Here is a 15,881-nt window from a genome sequence, read left to right on the forward strand (position 1 = left end):
GTTCCATGCTCCCAACTTTGTGGGAATAGTTTGGGAATGGCCCCATTCTGTTCCGACATGGCTGCTCACCAGTGCACAAAGCTAGGGTTCATAAAGACATGGATGAGCAAGTTTGGTGTGGATGAACTTGATTGGCCTGTACAGAGTCCTGATCTAAACCTGATAGAACAGCTTTAGGACAAATTAGAGCAGAAGCTGACAGCCAGGCTCAAACATCGGTGTCAGACCTCACAAACGCGCTTCTGGAGAAATGGTCAAAACTTGCTGTAAACACTCTCTTAAACCTTGTGCAAAGCCTTTTCAAGAAGAGTTGAAGCTATTATAGCTGCAGAGGGTGGACCAAGGTCATATTGAGCTCATTTGATTAAGTATGGGATGTCTATTAAGTTCATACGAGTGTTAATTGTTGGAGATTTGAGCCAGTTCTGTCTACTTCCAGTTTTATCTTGTTTATTTATCAGTGCTGCTTCTGTTGTTTTTGTTATAGACCTTAGACTGGCCTTCTTTTCCATTTATTTATTCTATTCTGTTTTATTTGGTTCTTTGATTTGAGCAGCACCTCTTGGTTTTCTGTCATTTTACCTTACACCTGCCACTTGGAAAAATAAATTCTGTTAGTCCATTTTATAACTGGGCATCGTTCTTTCTATGTTACCACCTCCTTCCCTAGCTGAGCTGGATCATAATGAGAGTCAAGGCAGGTGAGCAAATACTTTTGGCAATATAGTGTATGTCTGTAGCCACTTGTAAATGTGTAGTCTGGAAAAGATGCCTGGATGGTGAAAGAAGTGCAAAAATGCCAAAGATGATGAACTGGAGGGACCTTGACTGGTGATGCTGTAGCAGCACGGAATGGTTTGTGGGTTACTCTGAGATGCAGGCCATAATGTGCTGCCGCAGTAAAGCCAGAAAATACAACATGGACATCACCAGGTTTTTCTGGGTAAGCATTTTCCTTTTTAGGATTAATAACATTCAACATGAAGCACTTTGGTTGCCTTGAAAAGCGCTATATGAAACCATTATCTTTTTAAGGGGCTATTTTCAGCAGTCTGGAGTGATTCTGCATATGTGATTGTTTGCCTGTTAATAAAAAGTTACTAATTATTACTTTTGTTTTATGGTTGCTTTACTGTAGCAGCACGTAAATATTGGAGTTAAGTCTAGCTGAAGTCTCCAGTATTGATCGTGCTGCTGAAGCAAAGCTGACCACTCTCAATCAGCTAAACTAACCAGCACTGTGTGGACTGACAAACCTGCTGGAGAAGCTTAGGAGCACTGTGTATAGGGTGGTTTGAGCTAAACTCACAGATTAATGTCAACAGTTCATGTGATCACTGTTTTACCTGTACACTTGGGAAATAAAATCTTTAAAATGTTTTTGTCTAACGTTTTTTTTTTTTTTATCGTGACAAACTCACTATTGATTAGTATCCTGTTTATTAAATGTCAGTTTTCTGTTAAAGTGACTAAAGATGTGCAGGAAGACGTTGCCCGGGATAGAGGAGTTTGGGCTTCTCTGCTAAGGCTACTGCCTCCGTGACCCGACCCCTGATAAGAGGTGCTAAGTAGATGGTTGGACTGTAGACGGGTCCGCGCTGCTGCCACTGATCAGTGTTTACGGTGCTGAAGAAGAAACGCACAGCCCGGCCTGCGTGGCCTCTGCAGCACTGCTGGAGTCACGAGGCCTGATTGTGAGTGAGATACAGATCTGCATAGGATCTTTACAAAAAAGTAAAAAAATTACTGGGTTATAAACTACATATTTATCAGCTATATGAAATTGCTTTTTTTTTCTTTTCTTCTTTTTTTTAACCATTTTTTTCTTTAGAAGAAAGTTCTGCTTGATGTCCTGATGGCCTTTATAGTCTAATTATGTTTTCTTGCAGCAGAATTACATTTAGATTATTTTATTTAATGATAATGCATCTAAAAATATTTAATAACATGCTGTTTTAGCTAAACTAAATCATTTTCTACTTTTTGCGGCGTATCGATCAGAATTTTCTCATGGTGGATGTGAGCGCATTTCAGGTATCTCCGCAGTATCAGCATTTAGACGAGATAATCCCAAATATGACTTTTTTTTAAAACTACATATTATGCATAGCCTATATGTCATTACGATGTTAAAGCCGTTCCTAACATTGTAATATAAAGCTTTAAATGAAGATATATACATAAATAAAACGAGAAGATCAAAATCAGAATAAAGTTAATTGGTTGGTTACACCTGGTTGAAAAGGCTAAACAAATTAGACATTACTTTTTATGTGTATGTGAGATCTTGGTATCAGTTTATTATTGCATGGATAATCGTAATGGAAGATTTTTTTTCTGTAATTTTAAGGCTTAGGCCCGGTATCATTTTGTCCTCCAATGAATGACCGCACGCAGCAGCTTTTACCTTATTTTGGCCTATAGGCCTCTTCCTCTGATGGTGCAATTCAAAATCCGCATGAACGGATTTGTACAGCAATAACTATGGTCAGATTGGAGTTGATTGATTTTAAATAATAATAACCTCTTTTATTATTATTTTCGAAGATCTTCGCTTTCTGTGACCTACAGGACCGTTTCTTCCACATGTTAAATACACACACACACATATATATAGCCTATATATATAATGTGTGTGTGTATATATATATATATATATATATATATATATATATATATATACACTGTATATATAAGCTACATATTGAACAACATCCTGACAAATTTACTAAACAAATACACAAATTTATATATAAATGTATATACACACGCACATCAGGGTAACGATGTGGGCTTATTTTCTGTGTATGTGCGTGTGTGTAAAAGGAAACAAACAGCTGATTAGATTACTGTTAATATTTTCTATTTTTATTATCCAATTTCATTTTGCATTTCTGCTTCATTTATTTATATTAAAAGGCTCTAAAGGCTTCGTAGGTTACACACACACTTGCATTATCTCCCTTTTGCATCAGTGTGTTTGAGCATTTTGTTGCATTAGCGGGCTGAATTCCTGTATTTTATCCCTAAAACATTTTTAGTTTTTTAATTTATATTTGTAAACACTTAGAGCACATGCAGGATATAATATGTAGGTGCAGCTTGGCTATAGGATTGGCTCAGACACACAGCTGGTTGCGTTTCTTTTTTTTTTTTGGTTTTGTTTTGCTTTGTTTTGTTTTTTTCCTCTTTTACTACCTTTCGCCCTCCAGATAAAAAGCTAAATTTAATTGTGTGCTTGATTCGCATTTTGATCGTGAAAAATAATTAAATCCTAGGATTTAAATGCATACAATGTTAAAACAAGTCCCCGCATAATATATGTGCAAAAGGAAAAAAAGGGGGGGATCTTTTGATGCGGCATTAAGCTGCAGTGAAATTTCAATTTTTTTTTCATTTTGATATTTGCTTACTGTGATTTGGGACTTTTTTCACTATAGGCCCACATTAAAGTGGAACATGGTGGCTCTAGCATTGCTGATTGTAAATACATTTTCATAACTACATTTGAATTTATATAAACTTTTCAGGATACATTTGAATCGGCGGGCATTGCATTTGAAATATTAATGTAGTCCTTTATTTTCATCCTATATTTGCCTGGTAACAGGAATCTATATATATGTACAGCTGGGCCATGACGTACATCCTGAATTATGGTCAGTGCTGACATCACTGGTGCACTTTGTAGTCTAGTTTTAGGATTCACCTCCACGCCGATAAAGGCATTCCAACACATGAGAAAACATGAATAAAGGGTTAAATTATCCTTTCTCACATTCACTGCTCGCTTGATCTGACCTATTTTAATAAAAACTACCATTAATGCAAAGATCCCACTTAACTAAGTCTTAGAGTTCTAATATTAGAAATAGCCTATAAGTCGGTTTGGTTTACATCCATATGCAAAGCAGGATTTTTTTTAAAAAAAACATGCGCGTTTAATGAAACAGCAGGTTCGTGACTTCACGGGTTGGATACGTTATGCAACGAATGAAATGCATGAACTAAAATGGATCTTGAGAGGGGAGAACTCATCACACGTTTTTAAAATCTCACTTGAATTAGAGTTCTGAGGGGTTTTAGGCTAAATGAAAACAGATCACAGAGCAATGTTTGTATTTTCTCTCACACTGTATCTGCAGCCTGCTGAATATTTCACATTGGCCCCGTTACATAATGTTTGTAACCTTGAATAGGTTGCAGCATCACTATGGCGCAGAGGGGGGGTAGAGGCCATGGACCGCACTGTATTTCTTTCACTGCTCATTACAGCTGTCTGATTTGTTCTGTCGAACTAGAAAAAAAGAAGGGGGGGAAAACAATGATAGAAGTGACTCAAATTTCTCAGGTTTATTTGTCAAAATAATATTTGACAAGTAAAAGAAATTGTCAGAGTATAAAAAAGTAATAGTATGCACATATTAAAGAGTTTTTTATAATGTAGACACTAAAATTATAATGTAGTTTGCCGCCTCAGGATTTAGTTGATTGGATTGTATGGCTTGATTGAGGCCACAATGTGAGCGAAAGGGTGAAAAAACATTGTAAACAGTGTTTTCATATTTCGACTCTACGTCTCATTAAAGTATAGCTGTGAGACGTCAAAGACTGATTAATATAACTTACAACTGCCAATAAAGTGGGCAGTGGAGTCAACTAACTTCGCAATGCATTTCTGACCTGCATCCATCAAACTTGTGCACATGTCAGTCATTTCCTTCAGGTATGTATCAGTGTGGGAGGAAATTTGAGAAACAAACGGTTCAATTTGTGAAGACACGTCACCAGCAATGTTGCGTGACAGTAGCAGAAGTAGTAGTGGGACAAGCAAAAAAGCCAGAGAGAAAATGATCCGATAAACGATCCGTTTGGACACTGGCATCCGTGAGCCATCGATTCTGTACGCGCCGCTCTCGTGGGGGACGGAGATTTTGTCCACTTCTTTGAACTGGATGGAATCCCACTTTTTAACGTCGAAATTGCGCACAAGAGGGCCGACGTCCATGTCTTTCTGAGAGGGCAGGGGAGTCTCCTTGAGGACTTTCAACTTCTCTCGAAATTCCTGCATCTGCTGCAGGAAGCAGAGGGGCTCACTGACGCTTCTGAAAGACTCCGCGATGCTGAGCGCACGTTTCTGCTCCTCCAGCGCTGCGCTTAGCTTGGTAATCTCTGGGTCGTATGCCTGCATCACCACCAGTTTCAGCGTTTCAAAGTCGGATAGTATCTCATTCTTTTTGCATTCAAGGGCACCGATGAGCTTGTCAAAATAGTCTGCCACCTTCTCCGCGTCCTTGCTCACCGATTGGAGCGCTTTTTTCTTACTGGCTTGTAGTGTCTCCATGCAGGACTGGATATCTGCGCTCTGCCAGCTCTCTACACCGCCGAGCAGCTTCTCAAACGCCTCCTTCTCCTGCTCATATGCATCCTCCAAGGAGCTGAACTTGTGCCCTTTATGGTCGTCCGTTGTTGCACAAAATCCACAAATCAGCTTTAAATCAGTGGAGCAGAATATGTTGAGAGGCTGGTCGCAATGTTGTTTACATACAGACATTTTAGGCATCACCTTTATTTTACTGAACTTCTCAACTATTCCGCGTAGAGAATAGTTGATCTGCAGGCTATTTGCGCCATTGTGAGGGGTCTCTTTGCGGCAGGTGGGGCATTTGAGAGGTGCTCTGAAAGCTGGACCTCTGTTTCCTTCCAAGAGTCCCTCCAAGCATTTCTTGCAAAAGCTGTGTGAGCACAGCAAGACCCGCGGGTCCTCGAACAGACCACAGCACACCGGGCACGTAAGCTCCTCTTCCAGCTGCTCCATTGTATCCTGTAAACACATCAACACGTCATCCGGGCGTCAAATAAGTGCTCAGTTTAGACAGAGAAAAACCAATAAATCAACACTCAATAAAAAGGGGGCAACATAATACACACCCACACTCAGAGGGATGCCGCCCCTTACGGCAGAAAAGCCATTAAATTACACGAAAATACCGTAGCATCGCAAAGGATACAGATTTTGGAGTCACGTTCCAGCTGTGTTAAGTATTCCCATCCTGGAAGTGAAACCGACTTGCATCGCTGTACCCGCGTAAAACACTGGCATGGGCGCTGCCAAGAGCTCCCTTTGCGCTTTGGCCAAGCGACATCCCGCTGTTTGATGTCTGTAAACAGTTAGCGCTAAAAGAAGCTTGCAACCGTTTCAGACTGAACATAAGTCAACACCGACAATAACTTTTACAGTATAAAAACTATTAGAACGAGTTATTTTCCTTTGTTTTGTATTGCGGAACATCAGGACGATGGTTAGCAGAGTTGAGCCCTAAATTACCGTCTCTTAACCAATCCAATGCGACAAATTATCGGCAATCTGGGTTCGCATTAGTGTTGCTTCTGTTGGCAAGGTATCGAAGGAGGGCTGTGACAGATTTTGCAAGCGCATAGTAACATGCAACTACTGGACCAAAAGAATCACTCACCAGCTGTTGGGGCGCTCAGTGCAACGTAATCATGGCGCTTGTTGCTGTGCAGACTTCGCCCTTTCCGGGTGTACAGTTAACTCTTTCGGTCGCGCAAAGAAAATTAGTACTAAGTTTATTTGTTTATATTTCTGCATATATTAATTGAAACCTGTTATATTTAAACTGCAGCATGAAACCTCTGGGTATTGAGAGTACTTGGGCAGCTTAATTTAAAAATACTTTTAGATTTACGCTTTTGTCCCTACAAGGTTATTTGCAGAGGATCCCTGCCTGTCGGATGGGGGAGGGGCTGTTGCCATGCAAAACATTACAGCGTGAAAAGCTGTCAACTAGATTTTAGCCCAGCCTGGCACGTTTCTACTCTAGATTACTTTAGTCGCTTGTGCTGCTACTCATCAACACATGCAGCTGTAAGTTAATGCTCTGAAATGTGCACGTGTGCTCACACAACTACATTAACTAATAAGAATGAACATCAGTGTTGAGCAGTTCCTAACCGATAGCTGTAAGCTAACGTTACCCAGCCACTGTGAGTTAACTTAAAAACAAGCAATATTGAAGATCAGCAACACTGAACTTCAATGAAAACAAAGTTGTGTGTATGCTCTGCAGCTATGAATGGTTATATTACCAATCCAGCTCTTAGATATATTATGTTTCCACCCTTTAAACACTTTCAGTTCACTCGAGGTTATGTAACATCGATACCCAATAGTTACTTAGTCACGTGGAGAAAATTTTGACCTTGATTTTCTTCCCTTGTTTCCATGCCATCAGGAGCAACTGCCTATCTTACCCACTGTGATTGGATACAGTGAGGGAGCAGGGGCTTATGTAGTTCCGACTTCTGCCGCAAGGTGGCAGTGTTGTGTTTGGGAAGCCTTTTAACGTTTTGATGGTAAGTACTCTTTGGTTTGATGGTAAGCGTTCCTTTCCGGATGTTTCGCCAGAGTTAAGGCAAGAATGGCTGCGATGTTTACGTGTTGTTTTGGCTGCTGCGGAGAGGGCGGATCGGGGCATATTCCCCTCAAAGAGATGCCCACTGTTCAGCTGGACACTCACCACATGGGTAAGTATGTTCGTGATAACTTTCCACAGTTGATTCCTACCTGACATTCAACTGACTGTGTGCGCGCTACATGATGGTTTCACACTTCCGCCGTTAAATGTAGCTTGCTAGCAAAAAAAAAAAAAAAAAAAAAAAAAAAAAAAAAACCCTGCATGTTCAGTCCTTATCTTCGGTATTTGGTTAAACCGGCTTTTTTTGGGATTCAGTAGCAGTTAGTTGTTCTAACACATTAATTTTGTAGTTGTATATCTTATCTAAATGCTACATGTATTTCAAACTAACATGTAATACAAACAGCAGATATTCAGCCTGATATTGATAGCTGTCAGGGCTAATATCCAACATTAGATCAAAAGTACATAACCAAATATACAAAACAATCTGCAACACAGCTGTCTGCAACACCAAATTTCCTCAACGACAAATGTATAAAGGTCTATCTAATCTAATGTAATTTAGATAAAAGCCAGAATGCACAAATGGTGTTAAAATTTAGTACAGCCCTATGATTCAGTAGTTTGTAGAACCAGAGTCCATGCTATTCTGTATGATTTCAGTTTCTTACATTTTTATGGGGAAATCTTGGCATTCTGTTCTTCATAACGTTACTTCGATGCATTGAGTTTTGCATTAATTTGTTTTTGCACAGCTCTCTTAAGGTTCCTCCACATTATTTTAGTCAGGTTGAGATCTGGACTCTGACTTCTAGCGTTCGTTGTTTTCACTTCACAGGAAGGATGTCAAAATAAATAAATAAAATCTTCTGAAAAGTTAAACATATGTAGTGTAAACTTATTTTCTTTTGTCATGGAGTTATTAGGTCAAGTATTATTTTTTTGCTAAATGAAATACACAAGTAAAGTTCATTTTATTTACCTAAATTCGAAAGATTTATTTAAAAATGTAGACATTTCTTTAAGAGACAGGGTGACTGGATTCATTGGGGAAAAGAAGCTGAAACTGGTTGATTTACTCAGTTCAGCAAATGTTGATTGTCAATGAACAGATTTTCAAATAACATAACTTTAAAGCAAAACTGTTTTAATTCTGAAAAATCATGTAAAGCATATCTAAGACATTTTGTATTACAGAAAGAAGGCAAAAATATTTTTTGTATTTTTAAAAATTGGAAAGTAAGCTGTCTAAATGGTGATTAGTGAGTTTAATGTGATTTTCTTGCAGGCACTGATGTTGTCATTGTGAAGAGTGGTCGGAGGATATGTGGCACTGGAGGCTGCCTGGCCAATGCGCCTTTGCACCAGAACAAAAGTTATTTTGAGTTTAAGATCCAGTCCACTGGTAAGAGCTTAATTTCTTTTAAAGTTTTTTACCAGCCTACATATAGCTCAGGAGAGAAAAAAGACAACACTGCAATTTCTTCTTAACTCACCATCTCTGGGTATCACTGTCAAAAAATTAATTCCTACTCAAGTGCATCTTATCCTGCTTTCTGAGGAGAACAAAGCTCATCAAACTCATCATTCAAGAACCGTAGGCTGATTTAAAGTGACCTCTAAACACAGTGGCAACAGTGAGAAACAAAGAAAAGTGAGGCTGAGGTTTGAAAAAGGCCATAGAGATTGGACTGTAGGATTCTGGAGTAAAGTCATCTCATCTGATGAGTTTAATTTTTAGCTTTGCCCAACACTTCGTCATCTTATGGTATGACTTCAAGTTCAAGTTCAGGTTTATTTATATAGCACATTTTCTGCAACAGCAGTTGCCCAAAGTGCTGAACAATAGAAGAAAAAACACTTGGACCTGGAAAGGCCGGCCCTGCAACCCACATTGTCTCACAACAGCTGTTAAAATATTAAAATACATGTTTATGCTAAGACAATGTTCCCCAACTTCGAGGATTAGTATTTCCGTCAGGAAAATGTTCCATGCCAGACAGCCAGGGGATTCGAGGTCTGAATGCAGGACCACCACATCAACAGCCTGCCATAGCCAGTGCAGTCTTTAGATTTGAACCCTATTTAAAAACCTCTGGAATGAACTCGGAAGGAAGATAGATGGTCACAAATCATCAAGCAAAACTGAGTTTTTTTTTTCCACAAAGAGTGATATCAAGTTGCCCGTCAGCAATGTGGAAAAACTGGTGGATAACAGAACATGCTAAAACCTGTGATTACAAATCACGGTTATTCCACCAAATAGTGATTTCTGCGTTCTTTAGTCCAGTTAGTTTTGTTTGTTTGATTTTATATATATATATATATATATATATATATATATATATATTTATATATATATATATAATGCTCTGCAAACATTACATCATTCTGTTATTTTGAAGTAATGTCATTTCCTTTAAAGTATGGTCTAAAGAACAATCGTTTTATTAGGAAATTAAGAGAAATAATGTCAACAGTTAACAGAAAATGAAGCAAAGCTTTTCAGTTCACCGGTACCTGCACCTATAAATCAGAGCTGTATATGCTGCTTCATAGTAGTTTTATACAAATTTTGCAAGATGTGTCAGGCATTTAGTTCCTGCATGCAGATGTACCGTTACAGCTGCCTTTTTTTGATCAAAAATGTGAATACAATGTTATAACTGTGTATCAGGAATCTGACTATTAAGTAATCAAGTTATGTGCTTTGACTTTAGGTGTGTGGGGAGTAGGTGTGGCCACCCAGAAAGTGAATCTTAACCAAGTGCCTTTAGGCAGAGACACAAACAGCCTGGTTCTGAGGCACGATGGGTCTGTGTACCACAATAATGAAGAGAAGAATCGGCTACCTGCGAACAGCCTTCCCCAGGAGGGTGACATTGTGGTAAGCACCACATTTGATTAATTTAATTGGCATGTTTTAAGTTTATTTACCTAAACACTGTAAATGTGTGTTGCTATGTGATCCATGAGCCTAAAAATAAACATTTTCTTTAATTTTTTTCTGATGAAATCAACAGTAAGTTGTAAGCATGAAACATAAATATTGAAATGATTACGTGAAATCGGTCCTCTCTGCTTCCAAGAAAATACATCGATGTCACTGTAGATGCTCAAACGGTCTGAAGCTGCCTTTTCAGTTTCTGCTGTTAGAGACCAGATAAACCACAGCAAAATTCTTTATTTTCAGCCTGACAGTGACAATCACTAATGCATTTAACTGCCTTCAGTTTGTACCAGAATTTGCTACATGCACACTGAATTATTCTTAAGCATCATACTTTGCAACACTTATTGGAGTTGTGCCTCATTGGATAAAAAGTACTACCACTCACACATCTACCAACAAGCTTGCAACCTGTACTAATTAAAGCTCAATACCTATCTGCTTGCAAACCCATCTGTTGGTATTAATTAACTGGGAAGAGACCCTGGGAAAGACCCAAAATATAACCCCCTGTTCTGGGAACGCCTGCGGAAAGAAAACACCTCTGACTAGACAGAAAAATATTAGAAAGTACTGTCAATGATCCCAGCATTTGGTTGTTTGTAGATCATTACCACAGCATATAGTTACAAAATCCCAGATAGACTTTTTCAGGTATAATAAGTATATTTTTATGTATTGTAAAATGTTTCATGACTCTTGTCCTGTGTTGAGTGTTCAGAGGTGTCTTTGACATAATGATGTAGTGATAATTGAAGTTCAGGCCATCACGGCCCAGTTGACAAATAAAGCAACTTCTGGAGGGAGAAAAACTCCAGGAATATTGTGGGATACCAATCTGTATACCTTGTTTCTTTTCTACAGGAATTGGGCTCAAATGTCATCCAGACTGTTAAATTGTTATCACTCTAGTTAGCCAAACTAAGAAGAAAAAAATAGAACTAGATCCTTTTGATGATAAAAACAAGGCTACTGGTGTTTTACATGTGTGTTTATGTTCTACAGGGAATCACATATGACCACGTGGAGCTGAATTTATATCTGAATGGAAAGAACATGCACTGTCCTGCCTCAGGAATCCGGGGCACTGTATACCCCGTTGTTTATGGTAAGCATATTTTCTGGTTTTGTATGCTCACTAGGTTATCAATGTTTGTTACTTTTAAGATCCACTGTGCCATAGACATGCTTTTGGATGACCTCCACCTGGGAAGTTGTACAGTAGGGTCATGTTGTAAAGAGGATTAATTAAAAACGTATGCATGGATTGGCATCACAATAGCCTAACGTAGAAAAGATTGACATTTGACAACAATCAGCATCTGGATCCACAACTTTTCAAACATTTTTCTTCCACCTTGGATGTAGGCAGTCTGACCCAGTGTTCTGAAGAGAAGCTCTTGCAGTTCATGAATATCCCACTAGAGGGCAGCATACACCGCAGCTTATATATCTCCTCAGTCTTGTGGACATGCTTAAATATTTAAAATCTGTTTGACTTGCATCAAAAACTGCATTGTTAAATCGACCTGTGTTAATTAAGTATAACAGATGTCATTTACAATGATACCAGCTGTTTGACACATGTAAAAAGACTTTGTTGTTAGGTTTTATATGAGCTGCTGTCTCCTAAGCCAGCTGAGAGATTGCCTTGAGAGTCAGTCACCAAAAGCAATTTTCACATATTAACATAGAAGATTTTCAGGATAATTAGGAGAATATGCAAACCTGACTGGTCCGGATTGGGCTGTTCACACGTGATCACAGCTTGTAGATCACCAGCTGTAGATCATCCTCGAGGGCTGGTGTCCTGCAGGTATGGGTCATCAAACAGACTTGTGCAAAACTTGACAACAAGCTGTTGGAGATCCATTTTATTTGAATCAGGTGTGTTGCAGTAGGGAAACATTCAGTTCCTTTAGGACACCGGCCCTTAAGGACTGGAGTTGATGATCCGTGTTGTAGATGATAGTTGATGATAGTTTTATGATCATATCAAGACCACATGTATCCAAGGCATTGAGGAGACGGTTGTAAACAATATTTAGAGCAACAACAAAATAAATAAAGCAGTGTCTTCAGTTACAGTTAATGCTGCGGGTGATTCACACCTTGTCTCACCTGCTGATCAGACATTTTTAATATAGAACTGGGTTAAAAATGTCCACAAGAAGTCTTATATCAATGCTGTCGTCATTTGCTTTCTCATATGCCATCCCTCTAGAACAGTGGTTCCCAGTCTGTTTTCCTTGAAGACCCCCTTTATGCAACTGCCAAAAAGCTGTGACCCCCATCTGCCCCGTGCTGAAACCATGCTTGGTTTCATGCTTTCATTAGCTAGCTTCTCGCCACAAATGCTGCATTCTGGCTGAGTCCTGTCTTATCCTTCGATAAAACCAAAATAAAAAAATATCAGCATATAACCCCCTTTTTTGTGATTGGGATGAATCATCCGCAATTTGGTGTTATTCAGACACATTTCAGTGATACATTGGTATAGGAAGAAAGTCAAGGTTATCAAGACGGACATGAACTACTCCTCTATTGTAGCTTCATTGGCTCACTAAACCACACAGTACGTGGACAAAAATTGATTGGATGCACAAGGTGGGGCGTTTTAACGATCACTCAGGGTCTGTATAGTCAAACCCTGTCAGAACCCCTGAGCTATTTAGGGACCCCTTTAGGAATCACTGCTGTATAACAAATCAGAACTGCAGTGCATGTGTGAAAATACTTAAACTGCCCAAATATTCAAAACAGTAGTTAAGAAATAAAAAAATGGTGCATCAACACTGTTCATATTCAGTAGGATACTTTCGCCACACCAGGAAAAAGCCAAATTCTTGTTAACATTTCAAAACTACCATATTTTATTAGTCTTTGTAATGCACTTGTGTTATTGTTGCTTATTTATAATAATATAATTTCACTTTATTGATTAACTTTTTGGCCTTTCATATGATCAGTGTTGTCTTAGATATGTTTTCAGGACTTTACAGGAACATAAAAAAATCAGTGTTTAATGTCTAACCTTGTGCTTTAATGTCTTTACCTTGTTCCAGTGGATGACAGTGCCATCTTAGACTGCCAGTTTAGTGACTTCTATCACACACCTCCACAAGGATTTGAGAAGATCCTCTTTGAACAACAAATCTTCTAAAAGAGCACCTCAGCTTCTGTTTGTGTTGCCGCCTTCCTCTGAATCTCATAGCAACCTCTGTGACACTACAGTTAGACTTTTATTGAATATTATTGTTATTTGTGGCTTAGGCGCATCTTATTTTTCCTGATTACCCAGTCTTTTTTTTACTGTTGCTCTTGGACCAGTGATGGAGTGTCCTTGAAAAGGGGTGGGTTTGATCATTGCTCTGCTATGATGGGGGTTTCACTGTCTGTGCAGGGAGAAAACTGTAAAATAACTGCCTTGTATCAGTGGTAATCAGACTTGTTAACTAAATCATTTTTAAGTTGCTGCTCACATCCACAGTGTGTCTATAGATACCAGGCTAAGGATGCAATGGTAAAATGTTTCCATATTTCAGGATCAGAAGCCATGTTTTATTCACACTGCTTTATTCTGCTTTTTTGAGCATGTAATCTGCTCAATGCTTTACTCTCATCTCAGCATACGTTGTATATTTATTTGTATTTATTTCAGTTCTAAATCAAAATTATGTTGTTTTTTTTTTGTGTCACAAACATGTATTTTTACCTTTGGCCATCAAGAGTTTGATGGATTAATGAAGAGTCAGTAAACGTGGAAATATGGACACCTTCCTGTCATGTCACCATAGAGAGATGGTTTAAAAACACTAAACACAAGCAAACAGGTTCACATTCCAGGTGATGTCCTGTGTTTCACATGTCTGGCAGTGCTTGGAAATGTTAAGTGTCAGATATTTCTTAAATGGCTGAAACTAGCAATGGGAGGAAAAGGATCATTTTTCACATTACCACTCTGAATAGCCCCTTTCTCATCCTGAAATCTTACAGTGTATTTATTCTATCAGGATAGTACCAGAGCTGACGCTGGTTGTCTCTGATCAGAGATATATCTACAAATGTCAATCTGTTGTGTTGTATTGGCATTGCATATCTGCTGCTGAAGTCTAACAGTCAAATATTTCAAACGCTTGTCTCTGTTTGCACTAATGATGTTATTGTATGATTCCAAATGTTGATTCATTAAACTTTTGTGTTTGAAAGCGTCTTTCTTTTTTTTCTTTTTTTTACTTCTGTCTTGATTATGGGTAAGTAAAGTATATTTTCTATTGGTGTTTTGCAAAAGAAACCAACTTTTTCTAAGATGTTGCATTTGATAATTACTGTTGGGCTGTTGAATGTTTAATGTTCTTTGGATAATTAATCCAGTTACAACTCCAATCCCAAAAAGTTGGGATGTTGTGAAAATGAAAAAAAAAAAACAAAACAAAAAACAGATAGCTGTAAATTTAAAAATCTCATAAACCTATTTTTTTTCCCAAGAGAACAAAATTAACATATCAGGTGTACCAGACATTTTACCATTTCATGGAAAAGATAGCTTAGGGACATGTTTACAGTTGTGTTGCATCCCCTCTTTTAACAACCGTCTGTAAATGTCTGTGGCGTGAGGAGTCGACTTACTGGAGCTTTAGGAGATTGTTGTCCCACTCTTGTCTAATGTATGATTGTAGCTTAGCTGGGCCTTAATTATAACTTTTTTTTTTCTCACGATGCACTAATATTCTCTGTCTGGACTGCAGGCAGGTCAGTTCTCCTGAACTATTTTCCTCCTAAGACATGATAGATGCATAATGTGGATTAACATAATCTTGCTGAAGTATTTAAGGCCTTCCCTGAAAGTGAGGTTGGCTGGATGGGAGCATATGTTGCTCTAAAACCTCTATGCACTTTTCATCATTGATGATGAATCGCACCTTCACCTATAAGTGTAAGCTGACCATGTTTTTGCCTCCAACCATTTAAACTTCGTTTTAGCCCAGAGAAGATGGCAGTGGTTCTGTGTAGCAAGGGTCTTCAAAGTCAGTACTTAAGGTTTTGGATATATCCTGCTGCAACACACCTGAATCAGATTAGTGGATCAACATGCTTGGGAAGAACTTGACAACAAGCTGTTGAGAAGAGTCATTTAATTTTAATCAGGTGTGTTGAAGCAGGGAAACATCTACAACCTGTAAGACTGCAGCCCTCAAGGAATGCCTTTGGACACCCCTGCTGTAATATGTTCACTTCTTCTTTGCCTGACAGAGCTTAACTTGCATTTGTGGATTGCATGGGAAACTGTCTTCACAGGCAGTGATTTCTGGAAGTGCTCTTGAGCCCATGCAGTGATTTCTAGTGGAGCATCATTTCTACTTAAATGTTGGGCCACCTGAGGGCCTGAAGATCACGAGCATCCAGTTTTTAGCTTAGGCTTTGTCACATGTACACAGAGATTTCTTTTAAATCTTTAAATCTCATGGTGGTGATATCTTAAATTTTAT

At 38.6% G+C, this 15,881-nt stretch overlaps 2 protein-coding genes across 3 annotated transcripts; one reads left to right on the forward strand and one right to left on the reverse strand.

Moving 5' to 3' along the window:
- Positions 1-4,338: 4,338 nt before the first annotated feature.
- On the reverse strand, positions 4,339-6,563 carry trim13 (tripartite motif containing 13). 2 transcript variants are annotated; one of them, XM_042001212.1, is made up of 2 exons: positions 6,477-6,563; positions 4,339-5,824 (listed from the first exon to the last, which is right to left on the reverse strand). In XM_042001212.1, the coding sequence occupies exon 2, from the start codon at positions 5,816-5,818 to the stop codon at positions 4,616-4,618; it is 1,203 nt and encodes a 400-aa protein (XP_041857146.1). In that variant the 5' UTR covers positions 5,819-5,824; positions 6,477-6,563; the 3' UTR covers positions 4,339-4,615. The 2 variants fall into 2 exon arrangements, with proteins under 2 accessions (XP_041857146.1, XP_041857145.1); XM_042001211.1 differs by lacking the exon at positions 6,477-6,563 and adding an exon at positions 5,932-6,466.
- Positions 6,564-6,749: 186 nt separating this feature from the next.
- spryd7b (SPRY domain containing 7b) lies at positions 6,750-14,600 on the forward strand. Its single transcript, XM_042001213.1, has 6 exons — positions 6,750-6,889; positions 7,257-7,548; positions 8,731-8,847; positions 10,163-10,329; positions 11,398-11,500; positions 13,458-14,600. The coding sequence occupies exons 2-6, from the start codon at positions 7,443-7,445 to the stop codon at positions 13,553-13,555; spliced, it is 591 nt and encodes a 196-aa protein (XP_041857147.1). The 5' UTR covers positions 6,750-6,889; positions 7,257-7,442; the 3' UTR covers positions 13,556-14,600.
- Positions 14,601-15,881: the final 1,281 nt, after the last annotated feature.

Source organism: Melanotaenia boesemani, chromosome 12 (assembly GCF_017639745.1).
Source record: "Melanotaenia boesemani isolate fMelBoe1 chromosome 12, fMelBoe1.pri, whole genome shotgun sequence".
Lineage (NCBI taxonomy): Eukaryota > Metazoa > Chordata > Actinopteri > Atheriniformes > Melanotaeniidae > Melanotaenia > Melanotaenia boesemani.